The sequence below is a fragment of the Uloborus diversus genome, chromosome 9 (assembly GCF_026930045.1).
Source record: "Uloborus diversus isolate 005 chromosome 9, Udiv.v.3.1, whole genome shotgun sequence".
Taxonomy (NCBI): Eukaryota; Metazoa; Arthropoda; class Arachnida; order Araneae; family Uloboridae; genus Uloborus; species Uloborus diversus.
The window spans coordinates 81,654,528-81,674,726 of NC_072739.1; the positions used below are offsets into that span (position 1 = coordinate 81,654,528).

A 20,199-nucleotide genomic window follows, 5' to 3' on the forward strand; every position below is an offset into this window, starting at 1 on the left:
TCTGCAAACGAAAGGCATCTTAAAGGAGTTTGGTCACTGAGAACAAACTTCCTGTTTTCTTCTAGAAAAAGTTTGTTTTGCTATTAAAAACTACAAAATGCCACGTAGAAAGTTAGTCTTATCAGGGTTTGTCACTGCATTTCTGTTAATTAAGGAACAGAAACGTGGAAAATTTTGGAAGTTTATGAAAAAGTGATAACAATAATTGAAGACGCTGATTACAATATCTGACTTTTTTTAACGTATTAATATACAAGCGTTCCTGGACTACGTGATTCTGATAACATTAACGGTGATCACATTAAGCAGCGCCTATTGTATCAGCAAAATTCTTTAGAAATAAGTTTGTGTTCCCCATATAATAAGACATGTCGAAACCATTGATATTCATTTAAGCAGGGCTGACTTTATATGTATACAATATATTTTTTTTTTAAATTAAACACTTTGCCGATATAGGTTACTATATAAGTCTTACTGCCTGTAGCATATTTGTAAAATCTACAAAAGAAAATGATTTTTTAAAAGCAAGGTTTATTTCATTTGAAAATCCCTTTTACAAATTCATCCTTCAGGCCAGTCGCATGTCTTAATCACAATGAGCCATGAAAGAAAAGCTTCAATCTGATCCAAATCTTGAGGTGTCAAATTTGGCCCCTAGGGATTGAAATCTAGAAATCAAATCAAAATTTTTGACTGCTAACACAGTTTAGATTATCTTATTAGTTTACACTTTAATACTTGTGTCATTCAAAAGATATATTGCTTGAAGTATTGGTTTTATGTGTTTAGTTACATGTACCTGATAAGTAATTTGCATCTCTTGTGCAGTGGTTAAATTGCTTGTTAAATTAACAACTTACTTTTCAGGCAAGCAAAGGCCCTTTTAAATATTATCAAAGGAAAATATTTCCAAGATTTAATGAAAATTAAAGATGATAGTCTATATTCATATAAACCTTTCAGCCTACAGTGGTAAGTTATATTTTGCTGTAATTGTTATATATATATATATATATATATATATATATATAATTGCACTTTGTTTCACTTTGGCTCATCAGAATTCAAATTAATACAAATTGTGTTTTTGCACATTGAGAAATAGTTCTTGTTAATTTGGGGGTTTAAAACTAGTGTAAATTGATAAATAATGTTGAAAAAAATAGAGAATTTGTGTGCACAAAATCTGTGTTGGAAGCTATTTGCTAAATATATTGAATTCAGTGTTTGATTTTTTGAGTAATTAAACTGCCAAAACATCAGGGTCACAAAATCTGCCCTGGTAACGACTTTGAATCTTCAAAGTTAAATTTGGCATGCTCCCCTTGAAATGGCAAAACCGCCAAAGTTTTTTCTCCCTACTTCTAATCACATGTATTTTAAGAACTACTAGGTTTAGGACTTTTTTTTTTTTGTAATTTTTTGTCTAGTTTTTAAATTTATTGAAACTTTCATGCAGAAGTTTGATTCTGAGACAGCTCAAAATAAATAACCATTGTATTATTTTTGGTACATTTAAGAGCTTAAATTCTCAAATTTTGTCCTCATAGCATGTAGTGCATTCGAGAATTACAAATTTTTGTGCATTTTCAGATATTGTTGATGTAATTTTTATCCTTTTCAGGTACCCAGGAGATCTTGCTTGGCAGATGAAACTGTCCCGTGTTACCATTAGGTCTTCTGAAAGTCTTCGTCAGCTCCATAATTTCCTAGTTTCTGAAACTGAAACAGTATGTTTTTATTTTGTATCATAGATATTGTTTTTAGTGTTTTTATTATTCTATGAATGCTTTTTAAGTACAGTCATATGTATCTCGAGTATACCATGTATCTTAATTTTATGGAAAAAAAATTGAAATTGGGAAGTGTCAAAATAGAGAGGTATTGATAAAGCTTAAAAAATGGCAATTAGGACACAAGCAAAAGAGCTGATATGATTTTTAGATTAAAATTCTTCCTTATTAATGTTGTTGAACATCACCAATTTCTGTTCTCATTTTTTAAATTTTAACAATTCCATCAATAAGAAGATTTTTTGTGCCCTTTTTTTTTGGGGGGGGGGGCACAAAAAAAAAAAAGAAAAGAAAATGTTTGCATTGTTCTCTATAGAAATGCTTCTGTGGTAAACATCAAAATTTTATCAATCTTATTTCATGTAAATATTTATTGATTTCGTAGATTGTTGTTCATAAAGTTAAATAAATGCCTTTGTGCTTGAAAAGTGAAATAAAAAATAACAATGTATAGTAGCACAAATTGCAGATTATTGCAGACATGTGTTTCGTGGTTACACGGAAATCCTTTTTTAATGCAAAATATGTGCTTATGGATGAAGACATCCGACAAAAGCCTTTTGTCTTTTCATCCATAAGCTCATTTACTCCGCATTGAAAAAAGGGTTCTTTGTAACCCCAAAATAAGTGTCTGCAATAATTTGCGATTTGTGCTATTGTAAGTTGTTATTTCTTACATTACTATTGTTATTAACGTTTTTATGTACTTTTTTTTTCTTAATTAGAATGGTATTTCTTTATTTTAGGGAAATATTAGTCGACAAGAAACTGTTAGTATGATTCCGCCCCTATTACTGAACATAGAGCCTCATCATAAGGTAATTAAAATTTTTTTTTTTGTAGAAATTCTTTTTTCCGTAAAATTTTGTTTCTTGGCTGAGTGAATATACATACACAGACAGTACCTTTGCTTCTTTTATTTTTTACCGCCATAGTTGATCTATTTCAGCGGATAACCAGCTTTTGTTCAATGTATTTGGCTATTTTTATTAGTGTGTGTATATCACAAGTAGAAGAGGTAGACATGAAGAAAATTTTCTTTGTTACTTAATGCAAAATATAAATCTTTTGCCTTTTAATTCTAGGTGTTTGATATGTGTGCTGCACCGGGATCTAAAACAGCACAATTAATAGAGTTTCTTCATCGAGATGAAGGAATTATTCCAGGTATGAGTGATCATTTCAAAACACCTCATTTCGACAAAAATATTTGTATATCTAAAATAATTATATATAATCATTCTTTTAGGTGGTCTGATTGTTGCTAATGATCTGGACAATAAAAGATGCTACATGCTTGTTCATCAAGCTAAAAGGTTAAATAGCCCTTGTTTAATAATTACCAATAATGATGCTGCAAACTATCCAAACATTAAAGTCACTGTTGTAAGTTGTTGTTTTTGTTCATCTGTGATGTTTGTTTAATTACAAAATCTGTACTTTGATGGATGCAAGATATTGAGGCAAACTGTTCCTGTTATGTTTCACACTTCTTGCTGTATGGTTAATTTAAAACAAAATTAATTTTTTTAAATTTTGTTCATTTATTGTTGTTAATATATATATATACACTAGTGGTACCCACACGGCTTTGCCCATAGTAGAAAATTAAAAGTCATTTGGTTTGCCTGTATATTTACAAATAATATGTGATGAATTTCTTGCCGATTAGCTATGTTCATTTTCTCGTCCTTGTTATGGTAATTTGCTTGCACATGTTATGTTAATTTGCTTGTCCACATTATGATAATTTCCTCGGTAAAATGTTCTTAAAATTGGAATAGAAAAAGAACAAAATCGAATTTTTAAAAAATCTCCTCAAGGTGCTCACCCCTATGCTACGAATTCATTTTGGACCAATTTTCATTAAAATCAACCGAACAGTCTAGGCGCTATGCGCGTAAAAGACATTCAGACGGGAGATCCAGAGACACAGACTTTTAGCTTTATTATTAGTGAAGATATATTTTAGTGCAGTATAATCCCGATTTAACGATTATTAAGGGACTGGAAAAACTTACCTTTAAATCAAGGATATCGTTAAATTAAGGGGCATATACATTCAACAGTACCATGTTGGCTACTGCAGCCACATGTGTTTCACTTTTTCTCTCCCTTGTTCATAAGCTTCAATTTTAAAAATAAGAAAAAATATTCGCGTATAAAATCGCTTCAATGTGTTTTAAAATTCAACAATGCCTGCTCTACAAAACCCATTCAGACTGAGTGTGTGACTCAGTATTAATGCTAGTAGATTTATGCCACCGAAGTATTTATACTTTTAACTGCATAAAAATAAATATTTGTTTAGAATTTAGTTGAAGTAGTGAAAGGAAAAAAAGATATAAAACGCAAAATTTTAGAACAGTTGGAATGCTATCTCTAGATCTGCAGGCTTGTTTGACAAATCTATATCAACTAGAAAATTGTCCATCATGGTATGACGGTTGAAAATTGCTTCTACATTTGAACGAAGCCATTGCCTGTTTGGTGATATTTTGATAGTTGAAATTGTAACCCTAACTCCAGTGGATTAATCCTACACTCCAGTAGGTAGCGTTCATTGTTGACCATTTTTTTTTCGTTTCTTCATTTCCCTGAAATGAGTCTTACCAGTTAAACAGTTAAGTTACCGTATTGAGTTCAGCCTTGTCACAATAAAGCCTTTCCCTGCATGTTAAGCATTACCAAAACATATCATCAAATTATCATGCCATGGTGCAAGTTTCATTGTTGAAACACATGAGTTACTCGATCATCGACTATTATATACATATGAGGATAAAACAGAGAATATATATCTGTATATATCTGTAGGTATGTTTATATGTTGTTGTTGTTGTTGTGACTTATCCTCAGACCGTCTGTTGGAGTCAGACAAGGTCTATTAGACTATTGACCTTTAAGAAATCCAATACCAGGAGGGGAGAGGAGTAAAGATCTTCCCCTACAAGTCCTAAGCAGCTCATGATATGTTCAGGAGATGCCCGCTGAGTTTGGCATTTTGTACAATGAGTAAAAAACTTCTCGCCTTTGCAAAAGGAGAGACTTTTAATGTGACCACTTTTCAATCTTGAGATAGCAGTTTGGGAGGCTCTGTCGCACTCTAATCCACAGTTTACGTCAGATTTTAACTAAATTTGGCAGGGAGGTATTTGAAGACTCCGAGAAGGAATGTTTCGAAGTCTTCAAAAGCCAAAAAAGTACTGAACCAATAAAATTTTAATTTTAGGACCCGAAAATGGCGTTTTTCTGTTATATTAGGGGGGAAAATGCTCCCAAATATTAGAATAAAATATCCCTAGAAACCCCTGATTTTCCTGCGTCAGATAAAATTTATTCCACTGTTTCAAGGTAATTAGAACATAAATTATAATTTTTTAACTGATTTCATGCTAAAATGCAGGTAAGCCGTCAATTAGAAATTCATTTTTGAACAATGCTTTTATTTAAATTTGTAGTGTGAAAAAAATCATTGAAAAGAAAAATCTGTTGCCATTTTTTACTTCCTTTTACCAAGTAAAGGAAGTATTGTGTTCTCAAAAAAAATTTTACCCAAAAAAAGACCTTTATTTCCATTCCCCCCCCCCCCAATGAATATTGAGGTTTTTTTTCAACCCGACTTCACGTAGATGCAGTGAAATCTCTCTGAGCGGCCACCCCTCCGTTCCGCAAAATTTCGTCCATTGAGAGTGGGTGGCTGCTTTAAAGGGTTCTCCTTGCAGTTGCAATACAGTTCTATAATACACAATATAAGCAAGACAAAAACGCAGAAGGAAGTTTGAAACCATTCTAAAAGGGAAATAGTATATTATTTAAATATTGTTTACATTTTTCAAAGAAAGGATAAAAGTTGTGACTTAAGTTTTTAATTTTCTCCAACAATATTTTTTAAAATCGAATTCAAAATGTTGCGTGTTGCCATTCAAAATGATAAATAAATTACTTGAACCAATTTATTTGACATTACATCTGAATTTCCGATGACTTTATTTTTTGTCCCCAAAATCACTTCAGTTGAAAGTTTAGTTTACTCATGATTATAAAACGTAAATGGATTGTCAGAGGCCGAATTAGTGCCTGAAAGGCATAAAAACGTATTTGCCCAAAAGATGTTAATTACACATTCCAAACTGATTAGTTAATTCAAACCAATCCCAAACTAATATTATATTTGATTGAAAAACGCTTATTTTCGCTGACTCATTAACCAGAAAATGATTCTCTCAGTAGGCAGTGTAATTATCAAAGCTCTTCATTGCTGTTCCGTGTTCAAAATTGTACTCTATCAATTCTCTCGTCGATTTTCCAGGTTCATATTGCTCAGAATTTTAACAAGTAGTTCGAGATTCTTAAAATGATCTCCAACAGTGTTGTTTGCCACACACAGATTACACGGACACACTGACCAACTAATAAAATAAACATAAGTGACATATTTACTCCAAAATTATCAGAATTTGTTAAAGGCCAATAAGAAGTTTCCTCATTGAACTGAAAACCTGCTGATTAGAAACAGAAAGTGAATAAATTTTCCTGAAAAATATGAATGGACACATCCACTTGGTGACCGTTCAGTACGGTTGGGTGACCGTTGCTAGGGATGTTTTTAACATTAAGTTCATGGGCTAAAAAATCCGTACCTCATAAAAGTGGCTGTTAAGAAGGGTGGCCGCTTAAGACAGGTGGCCGCTCAGAGAGATTTCACTGTATATCCTGTGAACATATAGACACCCAAAATATCCATTTTGACGATCCCCAAGTTAAGTACATGGAGTTTTCTTGGATGTACGTATATATGTGCATATGTATCTCGCATAACTCAAAAACGGTATGTGGTAGAAAGTTGAAATTTGGTATATAGACTCTTAGTGGGGTCTAGTTGTGCTGTTGTGCAGCTCGTCAAGTTTTTGGTCGCCAACTTGGCGACAAATTTGGGTTTTTTTTTTTTAAACTTTAAATCTGGTTTAATTTTGGCCACTATTGGCGACATTTAGAGAGTAAACCATTGAATTACATTAAAATGTCCAATACAGTGTATAACGATACTGTCTATAACAATGAACCTGTCTATAACGATATTTTCTTTTGGTCAAAGCAAAATATCAGTACGAATAATCAAAATATCTATTACGATAACCTGTCTATAACAATATATTTTTAGGTCCCAACAGTATTGTTGTAGAATGATTTTACTGTATGGGGAAAATTAATCTGTATAAAACATTTTTTTGCTTCAGTTTGCAACAAACTTGGGGGGGGGGGGGGAAAGTTTAAAGCGTTTCTTTGCTTACTCTACAGCACTATTATTATTAAATTGGCGTAAAATTTGTGTCATGTGATGTACACATCAACTCGTTTCTCGAATATGAACAGATAAAATTCTGTCTTTCGTTTTAAAGGTTTTCCTGCAATTGGTTTATTTAAAATCTTTCTTTTTTGTTATTTTTCTGAGTCAGGAAATTTTAGATTTTTTCTTTTTGTGTAAGCCTGTGTGATGGTTGAACACGCTTCACTTGACATGACTTTTTTTCCCCGAGGTATACTGTGCAAGTTTTATTGCATAAAGATGTTCGTAGTGCTGATAGTAGCAAAAATATTTTTTTTTTTTTAATGAATAAAACTTGCTATATTATATGCACTGGAGCATAGGATATGTAGGGAGAGGGGAAGGTTTGCATAAATGTTGTTTCAACTGTCTAACTGTATAAAGATAACCTGTCTGTAACCAATTTTTTTCAGATCCAAACAATATCATTATAAACAGGTTTCACTGTAGAAACATTTTTTCATTGATTGTCTCATTTTCAGTTGGCGAGAAATCCTCTACTAATGCTAAAATAATAACATTTTAGAAGGAAGACAAAATGGTTTGAAAAGAATGATTTCAAGTTACAGTGTGAATTTTAAAATTACCATGAAACAAAATCGTTTAAACTTTCCCTATTGAATTTAGAGTCTCTAAACGACTTGTCTTAACGAATGATATTAATCGAGTGACCCAGGGTGAGACTTCATCGACAAATGTAAACATCCATTTTGTGAAAAGCCTGTTCTAGGCAGAATTGCAATTTTTGAGGAAAGCTTGATCGCTCATGAGGCAAGGCCCATGCAACCTTCTTTTTCTTGTAAAGTAAAACTGAATTTAAAATATTTCAAATTTTCAATGCTCAGGAATTATCCCTGGATTAAGGGAATTCTTGATTCTTTCTGGAATAATTAATGATCATAGTTTGGGGTTCTTTTTTTGGGAAGGGGGGGGGGATACATTTTTAAAATGCTTATACAACAGTACTTTATGACATAAGGTTAAATATACTGTGCAATTAGACTAGATCAAATGAAGTTATCACACCAATAACTAATTTAATTAGTGCCCTTTTGAGTTGCAGAGTGTAATTGGGGTTAAGTGCAGAAAACAATACTTGTGGTTGAAATTATCTCTTTTTATTTCCTTCATGGTGATATTGTACAATGATATCCTTGGCGAGCTATTTACATACGAAATTAGAAAATAATTTTTCTCGAAGCATTGATAATTTAGTAAACTTTCAAAACCATTATTGATAAATTTGTAATATGACTAATGGAGAGTCATTTATCTAATCGAGGTTCCATTCATTTAAATATAAGGTTTGGTGACTAAGTTTACAATTTTAAAATGCTTAATTGAGGGTATGACGGCAAACAGCCGATTCGACTGACCAAGAAACTAAAAATATGGCGCCTTAAAAAGAAGAGCCTCTGAGCTACCCAAACAACATATATATAGTCAGCCAGAGTCATTTGCACGGATTTCAAGACATGCATTTGAGATGCATATTTCCTGATGTTAGAACCCAATCAAATGAAAAAGGAACTTTGTCATTTCATGACGTAAGGTACGCACATGTCCAAGATCGGGAAATACGTTACAATAATTGAATTAGCGTTTGTGACTTAGCAAGATAAATGAAAACCGAGATTTAATTAAAGCCAAATGTATCAAAATAAATGTTAAGAATTGATAATACAGTCGGATCCCGCTACAACGCGATCCGACATACGCGAAATGGCTATAACGCGAGTTTTTCATGAGTAATGAATTTTTTAGTGCGGTCACAAATTACTCGCCTGCAAAATGAAATTTTTCGGAAAAGAGCGGCGGAGAGTTAGAATGAGCTTCGTTGACACTAAATATTGGTTTTGTGAATGGACTTTCATCCCTTTAGCATCACTGAAAGCGGAAGTTCACCCACTGCATTAGTCAAAACAATGCTTTGCTTTAGTTTATACAAATAACCGCTCAGATTCTTAACTTTTTTCTTTTTTTTCATTTTACATATGAACGTTAATAAAATACATTCTGATTGCTCTGCGTAAACCTTCATCATTTTTTAAATTATAAATATATTTACTATATCTATACTGTTAAGTGTTGTGATAATGCTGTAGTGTACACACTGTAAGTATCATACTGCCGTGCTAAGCACAGATGTGGTATCTGCAGTAGAGCTCAAAATGAGAAATTGATGATTAAAGTTTTACAACTCGTTTCTTTGATTTATTACTTAATTAAATGCTCAACTTGCGGTAGTTGTTTCGTAAATAACTTATCTAAAAACCGTAAGAGAGTATTTTTGTAAAAATCTTAATTTAAAATAAATAAATGTAGTTACGACAAATTTTCTTTTCAAAACCTTTTCATAAACTAAGCTATTTTCACCGTAAGTGACAACTGCTAGGCATTTTTAGGGGTATCTGCACAGATACGACAAAAGTAGCTTAGAAAAACGTGCTCAATGTATCATTAAATAATACTGAAAACATCTGCTTTCTTTGGACTTTGCTGTTTCGCTTTATTTTGTTAATACACTGACTACCAATAAGTATTTGGACACCTGTGATAGAAAAGAAAAACTAACTTTATTCAAAATCAATAGTTGGCATACTTTCCCCAAGTCTTTGTATGACAGCTAGTGGTATTTTCTTCCTCTCAGCTTGGAGAAGACATAGAAGTTCCTTCACCGATTTTGCACGGGGAGTGCACCCCTGAATTCGGCGATGCAACTCGTCCCAGAGGTTCTCGATAGGGTTCAGGTCTGGGCTCTGGGCAGGCCAGTCCATTCGATGAACTCCATTGGCACCATACCAAGCTTTGGTTAACGTCGAAACATGACAACTGGCATTGTCGTCCTGAAAGTAACAGGGGTCCAACCCGTAAAACTGCCGCAACGTAGGAAGCACATTGTCATCCAAAATAGTGCAGTAGGCATCGGAGTTGAGCTTACCATGAATGGAGACCAAGGGTCCCAGCCCATACCAGGAGAAACACCCCCAGACCATAATTCCACCTCCGCCGAACTTGACTGTTGGCACAATGCATTCTGGCAGGAGACGTTCTCCAGGTAGATGCCAGACCCAGACCCTGCCATCCGAACGGTAAAAGGTGAACTTTGATTCGTCACTTCAAAGAACTTGTTTCCACTGATCTATGGTCCAATTTCAATGTGCTTTGCATCACATTAACCGAGCAACGCGGTTAGACTTTGTGATCAAAGGCTTATGGGCAGCAGCACGACCATGAAAACCTAGCAGATGTGCTTCCTTGCGGATGGTATTATATGAAATAATACTCCCGGATGCCTGTTGAAACTCCTCGCAGATGAGGGTCATCGGTTGGGTGCGGTTCTTCCGAATTTCTCAGGACAGCACTCGTCAGTGTCTATCTCCCAGTTTCGTTGGTCTGCCGACTCGGGGCACATTTCAACAATGACCGCTCACCTTCCACTTCTTAACTACATAGACCACTGTTGATTTTGAGTACTTCAGATCGCGAGTAATGTCCCTTAAGGATCGGCCACATTTGTGATACCCAATAATTATACTTTTCTCGAAATCAGAGAGCTCCGAACTGCGAGGCATCTTGCAACCCGATGCTGTTTCCTACACAATATATACCGGAGGAGGCCGTGACGTACCTTAGGACCGCAGATATGGACATTTGCATAGGTGTCCAAATATTTATTGGTAGTGTACAATGCTGACAGAATCTACCTTCTGAAAGATACCATTTTCAAAACTCCGGACAGTTAAAACTGTAATGCATAACAATTTTCTGTTTTTTATATTCAAAGAATGTTTTTTTTTTATATATATTGTTTTATTTTCTAGATTTATTTTTACCGAGCATGAAGATAATTTTGGCAGCAGACGATACTTAAATAAAAATATTACTGGCCGTAGAACGAAATGCGTTTTTTTTTTTGCATGAAAGAATAAGATATGAATATTTTACATGCATTTCATTTTTAGAATTTGCATTTTAAATAACCATTTAAATAGAAAAAGCTGAATATTTACTTTAACAATTATGCAAAGTTGTATTAGTTTTTATTATCAATCTGTATCAACTATTCAACATAAACTAATTTTAACATTCTGTGTTACAATAAACTGCTACATTATTAAATATGCTGCTTTACTAAAGTATAAAAGTCCTATCTACAAATTACTAAGGAAAAAAGTGGTAACTGCGCAGATACCACTTTAAAGGCTTAGTATTTGTCACTTACGTTTAAATTGCTTTAGCAAACTAAGCAAATTTGCAGTTACGACTTTTTTCGTAACGCTTTTTTTAATATTTCCCGTTCACAAACCGCCAAAAAAAATTGAGATTCAGGTAAATTAAATTACTAAAGACCACCTGGTGACAATAACTCAATTTTGATAAAATGTGCAGATACCACATCTGTGCTTAGCACGGCAGCATACTGCTTTATTTTAAGTTTCTCTCCCCCATCAAGCATTGATTTTGTGCTAAATTACAGAATTTTATGTCAAATAATAACGCTTTTTCTAAAATACAGAAAAAGTCGGTTCTTTGTAAAAGATACTGCAATATATAGTTAATAAATGGTTTGAAACAATATGAGGGGTGTTTACAAACGTCTGAAACAATTGGGTATGCTTATAAAAAATTACTAAACATACCTTGTTCGACTTACGCGAGGTGTCTTGGAACGCATCCCTCGCGTAAGTCGGGACTCGACTGTATTGTTTGGAATTCCCAACAAAATAAACCTGATCCTGAAATATCCTTTCCCCCATATTTCTTAGTATTCTAAGTATTAGCAGTGAATAAATACTAACCTTCACCTAAAAGACCCAAAATATTGTATTCATTACCATTTTCTGATCATATTTACAATAAGAAATGAACATGATCAGCAATTACCAGTGATCAATAAGTATCCTCTCTATAAGGAGCAATGTTTGATACATCTCACTGTAAATTTAATATTTACTCTAAATTTGGAAACCAATCAAAACCTAACACTTGACTCTTTTTAGACAAATTTATTTTTTAAAAAATACACTAACTGAATTTTATGAGAGGGGGAGGATCTTTGTGAGTATATGTTTATTTGGGAACCCATCTTTGAAAACACAGTAAAAGTTGGTAAGCAGTTAGTAAGCTTTTTAAAAAATACACAATTTTGTAACTAAACAGCATATTACATTTGGATAAATGTAATCATACTGAAGTAAAGTGTTCTGAAATTCCAGGCATTATTTTATATTTGATTAAAATCTCACTTTTAAAATAAAAATTTGGTGATAAATTTTTACCCCGGAAACATAATGATCTGGAGTAACCTTGGGTCACTCTGATCATTACTTTGAATCAGAATTGGTCGAACACCAAATACAGAAAATCGTTCTTAGTTTGATAGATGAATAAAACAAATAAAATAAAAATTAGAATTAGACCCTTAAACGTTTATATAAAAAAACTGAAAATTAAAACTGACTGTAAGAGACTGAAGGATTTTAAAGTGATTGTGCGCAGCAATGCACAAGAGAACTTGATTGCAGATCTAATTTAATAGCAATATCCAAAATAAAATCAAAAAAATTTCTTCATGATGCATATTTCTCATTGTAGACTTCATAAAGGGTGTTTTTTAGAGGTATAGAACTTTAAGTTGGCAACACTGTTTGATACGTGTGCCATTTTGATAGCTGTCACTTGTTTTGTGTTCAGTATGGTTTGCGATTTCATCATGAATAAACAGCAAGGCGGTGCAACATGCCACACAGCGTGTGTCACAATTGATTTATTGAAAGAAACGTTCGGTGAACAAATTATTTCGCGTAATGGACCCCTGAATTGGCCTGCAAGATCATGCGATTTAGCACCACTGGACTACTTTTTGTGGGGCTATGTGGAGTCTCTGGTCTGCTCTATAAGCCACAGATGATTGACACCTTGGAAGAGAAAATTCACCACCTTATTACTGACATACAGCCTCTATTGCTGCAAAAAATGAGAAAATTGGACTTTCCAACTGGAATTTCTCCGAGCCAGCCAGGGTGGCCATATGCCAGAAATCATATTTAAATAAAAATGGCAAAGAATCATCTTTGGAATAAAGCAACATTCATGGCAGTTAACAATATTTAACTGTGTTTTATTTGAACGTAAAGTTCTCTACCTCTAAAAAAATACCCTTTACTTCATGCTCTATTCCTTTACGTAGTGAATTTAGTTTTTACTTCTGTTTTAGAATGACAAAAAGACTCACTTGAAGTTTGATCGAATTTTATGTGATGTACCATGTAGGTATGTATGAAATTTTTTCAAAAGATTTAAATATTTTTGCACTACTTCATTACTTTAATCATGTCCAAGAAATATGAAATACAGTTAACTCCCGATTATCAGCAGTCAGATTATCCGCAGGTCTCTTCACAATTTTTAACTTATGATTGTGTTATTTATTGTTCACTTTTAGATTTTACGTATATTTTTCATAGTCATTGTTATAAAATGCAATGTAGCAATGTTTTTAGTTATAGTTTAAATGTATGTGAGAGTGCTGTTAATATTTTTTAGCTTTTGTATACACTAAGTATTGTTTTTTACCTATTCGGATTATCTGTGGTTTTCGCTTATCGGCGGTTACTGTGGGACCCTATTCCCTGGATAATCCGCAGTTTACTGTATTTTGCTTCATATCTCTGCCATGTGCAGGTAAACGGCAGTATCTGCAGAAATGATCTTTCGAGATATTTGAAGAAACGTGTTTTGGATTCAATACTAACAATAGGGAAATGCTGGAATAAGACGTCTTTTTCGCACCTTTTTTCAGTGGAAACCAAATAAGCAAGCTTGCACAATAAAGATACCATATGATAGATGACAAAAATGCAAAAAAGAAAGAAATGAAAAATGAAAAATTTACAATTACTGCCCTTTACCTGCACACGGCAGATCTAATCACTGTAGAAAAATTGATTCAGATTGCCTCTGTTTTCTGTGCATTAATTTCTCTATTCTTGTTAATGATTAAATACAGTCTGACCCCAATTTAACAAACTTCTATTTAACAAATTTCGTGATTTAGCGAACTCTTCTTTTTTCCCGACATAAAATAAGGCAAAAACCCCTATTTACTGAATAATAAACCCCGAATTAACGAATTATTTTAATAGCCGAAAAAAACTTTTTTGTTAGTTTGAGTTATCAAATATTGGATTGTTTCCCAAATAACATATCCATCTTGTCCGGAGTAGGAAAAGACTTTTCTTGAAATCAGCAATGTTTGGCGGATGAGGGAGCAACCAAAGAATAGCAATTCTGTTGCAGAAAGTGAAATGAAACTCTCATTAAAACTTATTTTTTCTAATGCTTTACATGGATTGGAAACTAAAAATATATCTCATGTACTAGGCTGTAAATGACACAGTATTTTCTCCTCTCCATAAAATCGAAAGAGAACTACTTCGAGTCGAGTATCAAGGAAATTGTCAAACATCTGTTACTCAGTACTTTAAAATTTCAAATTAACTAGTGCATAATGAGTCGCGGAATGCTGAATAAAAAGTGTACACTTTCTAACCATGGATATTTTGTGCAATTGCTTATTAGGGCTTTTTGATAACGTAAATGTAATTTTTAAAAAAATCGCACCCCAATGTTACGAATAACCCGGATTTAATGTATAAAAGTTTCGGTACCGATGAATTCGTTAAATCACGGTCCGACTGTACTATGATTTTTTCTTTCTTAAATACTTATTTTTTAATTTTCCCGTTATTTAATTTCTAAATGACTATTACTTTTTAGTTAACATAATGGATTACATAAAGATTGCTTTGCTATAATTAGGATCTTTTATCTATTTTTTGTGAAATGAGATTATTTTAATTTCGACCAAATAATGATTATTCGCCTTCTTTTTTTTGATGATGCTCGATATTAGAATTTCTGATCATTTTCTTCTATTTAGAATCTGTACCTGTCAATTCTTCCGGTTTTTTTTTTTTTTTTTTTGCTCATCACTCAATTTTCTGGCGGGAGACAAAATCTTCTGTTTACTTTATTTTCGAGCAGATATAGTGTACTTTTTTTTTACTTCCATTCGATTTCACAAAGAATTTGCTGCTTTCTGTGGCAACAATAATGCAAGTAAAAAATTGTCAATACTGTTATCCAATGTTAGAAGGTATCAAACCTTTCTGCAGAAATAGAAAAATCCTACTTCTCTGGCTAGGGTTTAAACTTGTCGGTTTTTCGAGCAGGACTACTTGTAGGGATTGTTAGGGCAGGACTACTTGTAGTTTTTTTATTGAATCAATTTTATCTTTAGAATGAGAAAAACGATACTTGCGTGAAAGACGTTTTTTTAATGCAAATACTCGGTGTAGCTTTAGCATGAAAAATTTTTTTGCCTCTGGATTTTTTGGTTCTATTTATTTCGAAACAGAGTTTTAAATTTTTTTTATTTTCAGTTTATTTAGGAGATATGTTTAAATGTTTATCTTATGAAATATTTCTCCTTTTGGAGATAGAATCAAATAGCTAATTTCCTTCTTTGTTTTGTTGGAAAATTCCATTACCCATCACAAAATGTTTTTTATAATTTTTTTCACTTTATTTTTGCCAATATTATTATTGTTTTCAGATCTTTGTTTATGTGTCCTAAATTCGGGAATGCATTTTCCAACTATTCAAAAGTTTTTTAAGTGTTGATCTGCTAAAACTCCATTGTATAAATGCATTTCAAAAATCTTACTTTTTTGAAGTTTCAGATCAATTTTGTTTGTACCCTCAACAGCGCTTTCTGTGTAGTAATAAATTAAAAAAGCTGAAATCAGGTTTAAAAAATTTTCTGCAATTGATTCATTTATTCTTATTCATTTGATATTTATAACAAAAAATTGTTTACTTTTGAAAGGTTGGCAATTGCTTTGTCTATACATAAGTGCAGTGACACGTTATGTGCAATTAAATAATTTCTAGACCAAATTTAGCTACACAATAGACAATAATCTGTTGAAATACTTTCTCAGACAGTGAGTACAACTCTCTGTGAGAACATTGAAATAACATTCATTCTTAACCATTAAATTTAAATGATTTTTGATAACTTTTTAATGTATTAGGAACATAAGCTGAAATAAATGTTGTTCAAAAATGCACAGGATGCACCTTTATGTATTAATTGCTGTTTTTTTTCCAGTGGTGATGGAACTATTCGAAAAACTGCAGAAATTTGGAATAAATGGAATGCAGCTAATGGTAACAATTTACATGGGTTAGTGGAATTTATTTTGTTTAGAATGTCACTTCAATTCAAAGTATAGAATAGATGCACTTTGATATGGCAGCATTCCAAATGCAAATGGTAGTGGAAAAGGTGATAGAGTAATGTACAAACATTTGGGGACATTAATCGGTGTTTCCTTTCGAATTTTATCAAGTAGTTATAAGCTGAAAAGTTGCTATCTTTGGAAGTTTGAATGTAGAATATTTTTCTCTTCACCCAAAAATTTCTGTTTAGCAGGAAACCTATGGCCATATACTGGGATGAGATTTTTCTAGCCTTTGCTGGAGCTATGCTTTTTGGCGTAAAACTTTCCTCTCTTTTTGACTTTTTGAAACTGCAAACCATTCTTAATTTTTTTATAAATGAAAAAAAAAAAATCTTTCTTTTTCAATGGAACCTTGAAAACTTGACACCCCAAAGGAACATGAAAACATGTTGACTCAGTGGATGTCAACTTACTAAGGTACCATAAATTTAATTCATAAAGAGTTTCTGTATCACTTGCTTTGTATTTTTCCTTGTTCCCCGCCCCCTCTGTTTCTCAGCCGCTATGATTTCTACGAAAAACATATGTTTTGGAAACATGCCAACATCAAACATGTTCTTCGGCAAAATTTGCATGTCTTGTTTGAAATTTTGATCTTTTTGTTTCCTGTAAGTGATTCAATTATTATGACAAAGTTTTTATTTTACAGTGAGGGTATTTTTTTCTTAAGCTTCTGTTTAGGGATTGCACTACAAACTGAAAAATGTTTGCATTTTTGAGTGTTTTTTTTTCTCAATAATTGTTTGGGGAAAACTTTCGGAAATTTTGCCCGGAGGGGGGGGGGGGCTTATAAGGACCTTAACTTTTCATTTCATTTTTTGGACTAAACTTCTTGAGTTTAAACGTAACTATTACTCTTGGAGAACAATATGTGAAATCTGTTAATATCTCCCCAAATATTTGAAATGTCATTAGTGTGGTAAACATTTCATTGCTGCTTTAAAATTGGCAAATTAGCCTCTCTTCTGTTGAGTGGTTATTGTCCCATTTGCAGGCTTTTGCAACACATTTTTAGCTTTCCTCCTCTTGCTCTCAGACCACTCTTATCCCTGTACAAGTAAAATGTTGGGTTCTTTCCATAACCATGCTAAAGATTGAGTCGTATTGTCTGTTGAAACACTGCAGCCCTAAAAGATTACATGAGATGGTTTTGCTGATTTTCGTGAAGCAGTAAAAGTGTTTGGACACATATTATTTTGAAAACATTGTATTTATTTTATAATTGCTTGCACATTTTCCTTGTATATAAATATGCACTAAAATTGAGCAAGTTTGGTTTCTTATCCTGTTATTTTCTCTTTCTGTTATGTTATCTGTTAGCATATCTTCATATATCCTATATTTCAAAGCAGCAATACCAAACTTGTGGCCTGCTAAGATTCATGAGTAATCCGATAAAGGCTACCAAAAAACTGATAAGCAAGGAAATCAACTTCAATTACAAAAAAAAAAAACTTTTTACTAGTATGCTAGCTTAAGAAGTTTATTTTGTTCTAGTTACAGACTATACATTTGATAAGTTCAGCAACATTAATCTTATCAGAGAGAAACACTCATTAACATTTAGTAGTTTTTTTTTTTTTTTTTGGTTCATGGAAAATAATTATCATGCACATTTGAGCAGAGTGGTTTGTGGTTTTGTCCAACTTTTTCCATGGATTGATTTTAGCATTTTTCTTTCCCAAACAGATTAATGCTGTTTTTCAGCTCCCATCTTAATTTTTAGGCATTCTTTACATTTGTTTGTTGAAAATTAAAATGAAAAATTCTTAGTTAAATGTACAATAAAAAAGCTATTAGAAAAGAAAAGATTTGTCATGATTTTATGTATATATATATGTATGTTTTTTTTTGTTTTTGTTTTTTTTTGTAAAATCATTATACAAAGTGCTCAATGTATAAATCGTATAGCCGCAGAAGTAGCCATCTCCAATTCCAATTTTTGCCCAAATACGTTATTTTATGTTTTTCCAGTGCGATACTTAGGTAAGCCAACAACCTGAGATAGTCTGAAAGTTTAAAATTGTGCCTTAAATGATCTAACTAAGAATAGAAAAGTTTTTGTGACTCATAGCTTTTTGTAAAGAAAAATAATATGAATTTTTCTATAAAAAAAAATGTGTTTTGAAGATACTGTCATCCCCGCTTAATCGGGTAATGGATAAACAAATACCCCGCTTATACGAATAAAACTTCCCGGAAAAGAATATTTCCCGATTAGACACAATGATAAAGATTTCTGCTTAATCGAATATTTTCCCCAGATGATCGAATACTATTGATCAGCTTTTGCAAATATTTTTGCTGCAAAAAAATTGAATAAATTAGAAGTAAATTAAATAAGAACAATTATTGACGTAAAAATATGAAGTACATAAAAGTTTTGCGGACAACAAACAAAAAAAAAACATCATTCATATTCCATCAAAACATTTCCACTATTCTATCATTTTTTTTTTTTTTTGCCATTACAAAAAAAAAAAAAAAAGCACAGTCAACAATGGGGTTGTTTCCTTCAGTCTAAAGTACTACTTTTAGTCACTGAAATTGATAGAATGAGTAAAAAAAATAACATGGACCCAGAAAATACTTTCATTTTCCCAACAGTTATAATTAATTTTTTAAATTGTCCAATTTTGAAAACAAGGTGTGGTCTTTATGACGTCACAAATGATGCAATTTGGCTCATCTTTCTACCGCGATTCCATGTTATGATAATCCAGAAGTGAATTAAATATTGCGCTCTACGCTTGCTATCAACCATATCGTTGCCAATACACGTGAGTAAAGAAGCGAATTAAATATTTTTATCCGTGAATGGCAACACTGAATGGCATTTCATCATTTGTGATGTCACATGACAGAAACATGAACAATAAAAGTGCTCCGATTTGAGTAATTTTTAAAAAAAATAAAACTGGAACAAATTATTTAAAAAATAATCAGATCCTATATTTTTAAGCATGCTCTTTCAGAAAAAAATACTTTTAAAATTTTGGAAACGACCCCATTAAATTAAATAACCCGAAAGAAATATACCCATTTTAGATGATAATAAATTAATCAGTATTAGATGTAAAACAAGATGAACGAGGAGGGGAAGAAGGGATTTTTTCAAAACATAATGTACTGAAAAAAAATCCCAAAGCTTTTATAACTCAAGTTGTAAGTTACTTTTTATAATTTTCTTTTAATTAAACTATTTTGATTTTGATTTTTTTTTTTTTTTTTTTGCTTATATCAAAACCTTTTTACCAATAACATTAATTAATCCCCTTATATAGCTATTGATTTATTATTATTACGTTCTGAGACAAATGTCGTCAATTTAGAAAGGTAAAGAAAATTTCCCTGCTTAAATCGAATAATATTTAGAACTGACAATATTCAATTTAGCTTTGCCGACAGTATCTACTTTTGAAGCTATCCATTTCATATGTACTATGTGCACTCAAAAATTTCTATTTGATGTAATGGAAAATCATGATTCCAGATTGCAACTGCGCATTTTAAGACGAGGTCTTGAGCTTCTTGCCCCAGAAGGACGCATCGTATATTCTACTTGCTCTCTTAATCCTGTTGAAAATGAAGCTGTAATAGCCACAATGTTATCAGAAGCTAAAGGTAATATTTTCCTTAAATAATTCTGGCAGTAGAGTTCAGCAATTAAATAAGTTTCACTTTTACAGGTTTGCCAACCGCTCCGCATTTTGCTTCGCAAACATGGCGAAACTCCGCAGCTCCACAAATAAGTTATTTTGTC

At 32.4% G+C, this 20,199-nt stretch overlaps 1 protein-coding gene across 1 annotated transcript in view; it reads left to right on the forward strand.

Moving 5' to 3' along the window:
• The window catches only part of LOC129230650 (RNA cytosine-C(5)-methyltransferase NSUN2-like), a 60,265-nt gene that overhangs the window by 20,497 nt on the left and 19,569 nt on the right, over window positions 1-20,199 (forward strand). Inside the window, exons 4-11 of the mRNA XM_054865067.1 lie at window positions 871-975; window positions 1,628-1,733; window positions 2,543-2,614; window positions 2,882-2,963; window positions 3,046-3,182; window positions 13,346-13,401; window positions 16,304-16,378; window positions 19,930-20,060. Coding sequence (XP_054721042.1) covers window positions 871-975; window positions 1,628-1,733; window positions 2,543-2,614; window positions 2,882-2,963; window positions 3,046-3,182; window positions 13,346-13,401; window positions 16,304-16,378; window positions 19,930-20,060 — 764 coding nt within the window. The remainder of the gene's footprint in view (window positions 1-870; window positions 976-1,627; window positions 1,734-2,542; window positions 2,615-2,881; window positions 2,964-3,045; window positions 3,183-13,345; window positions 13,402-16,303; window positions 16,379-19,929; window positions 20,061-20,199) is intronic.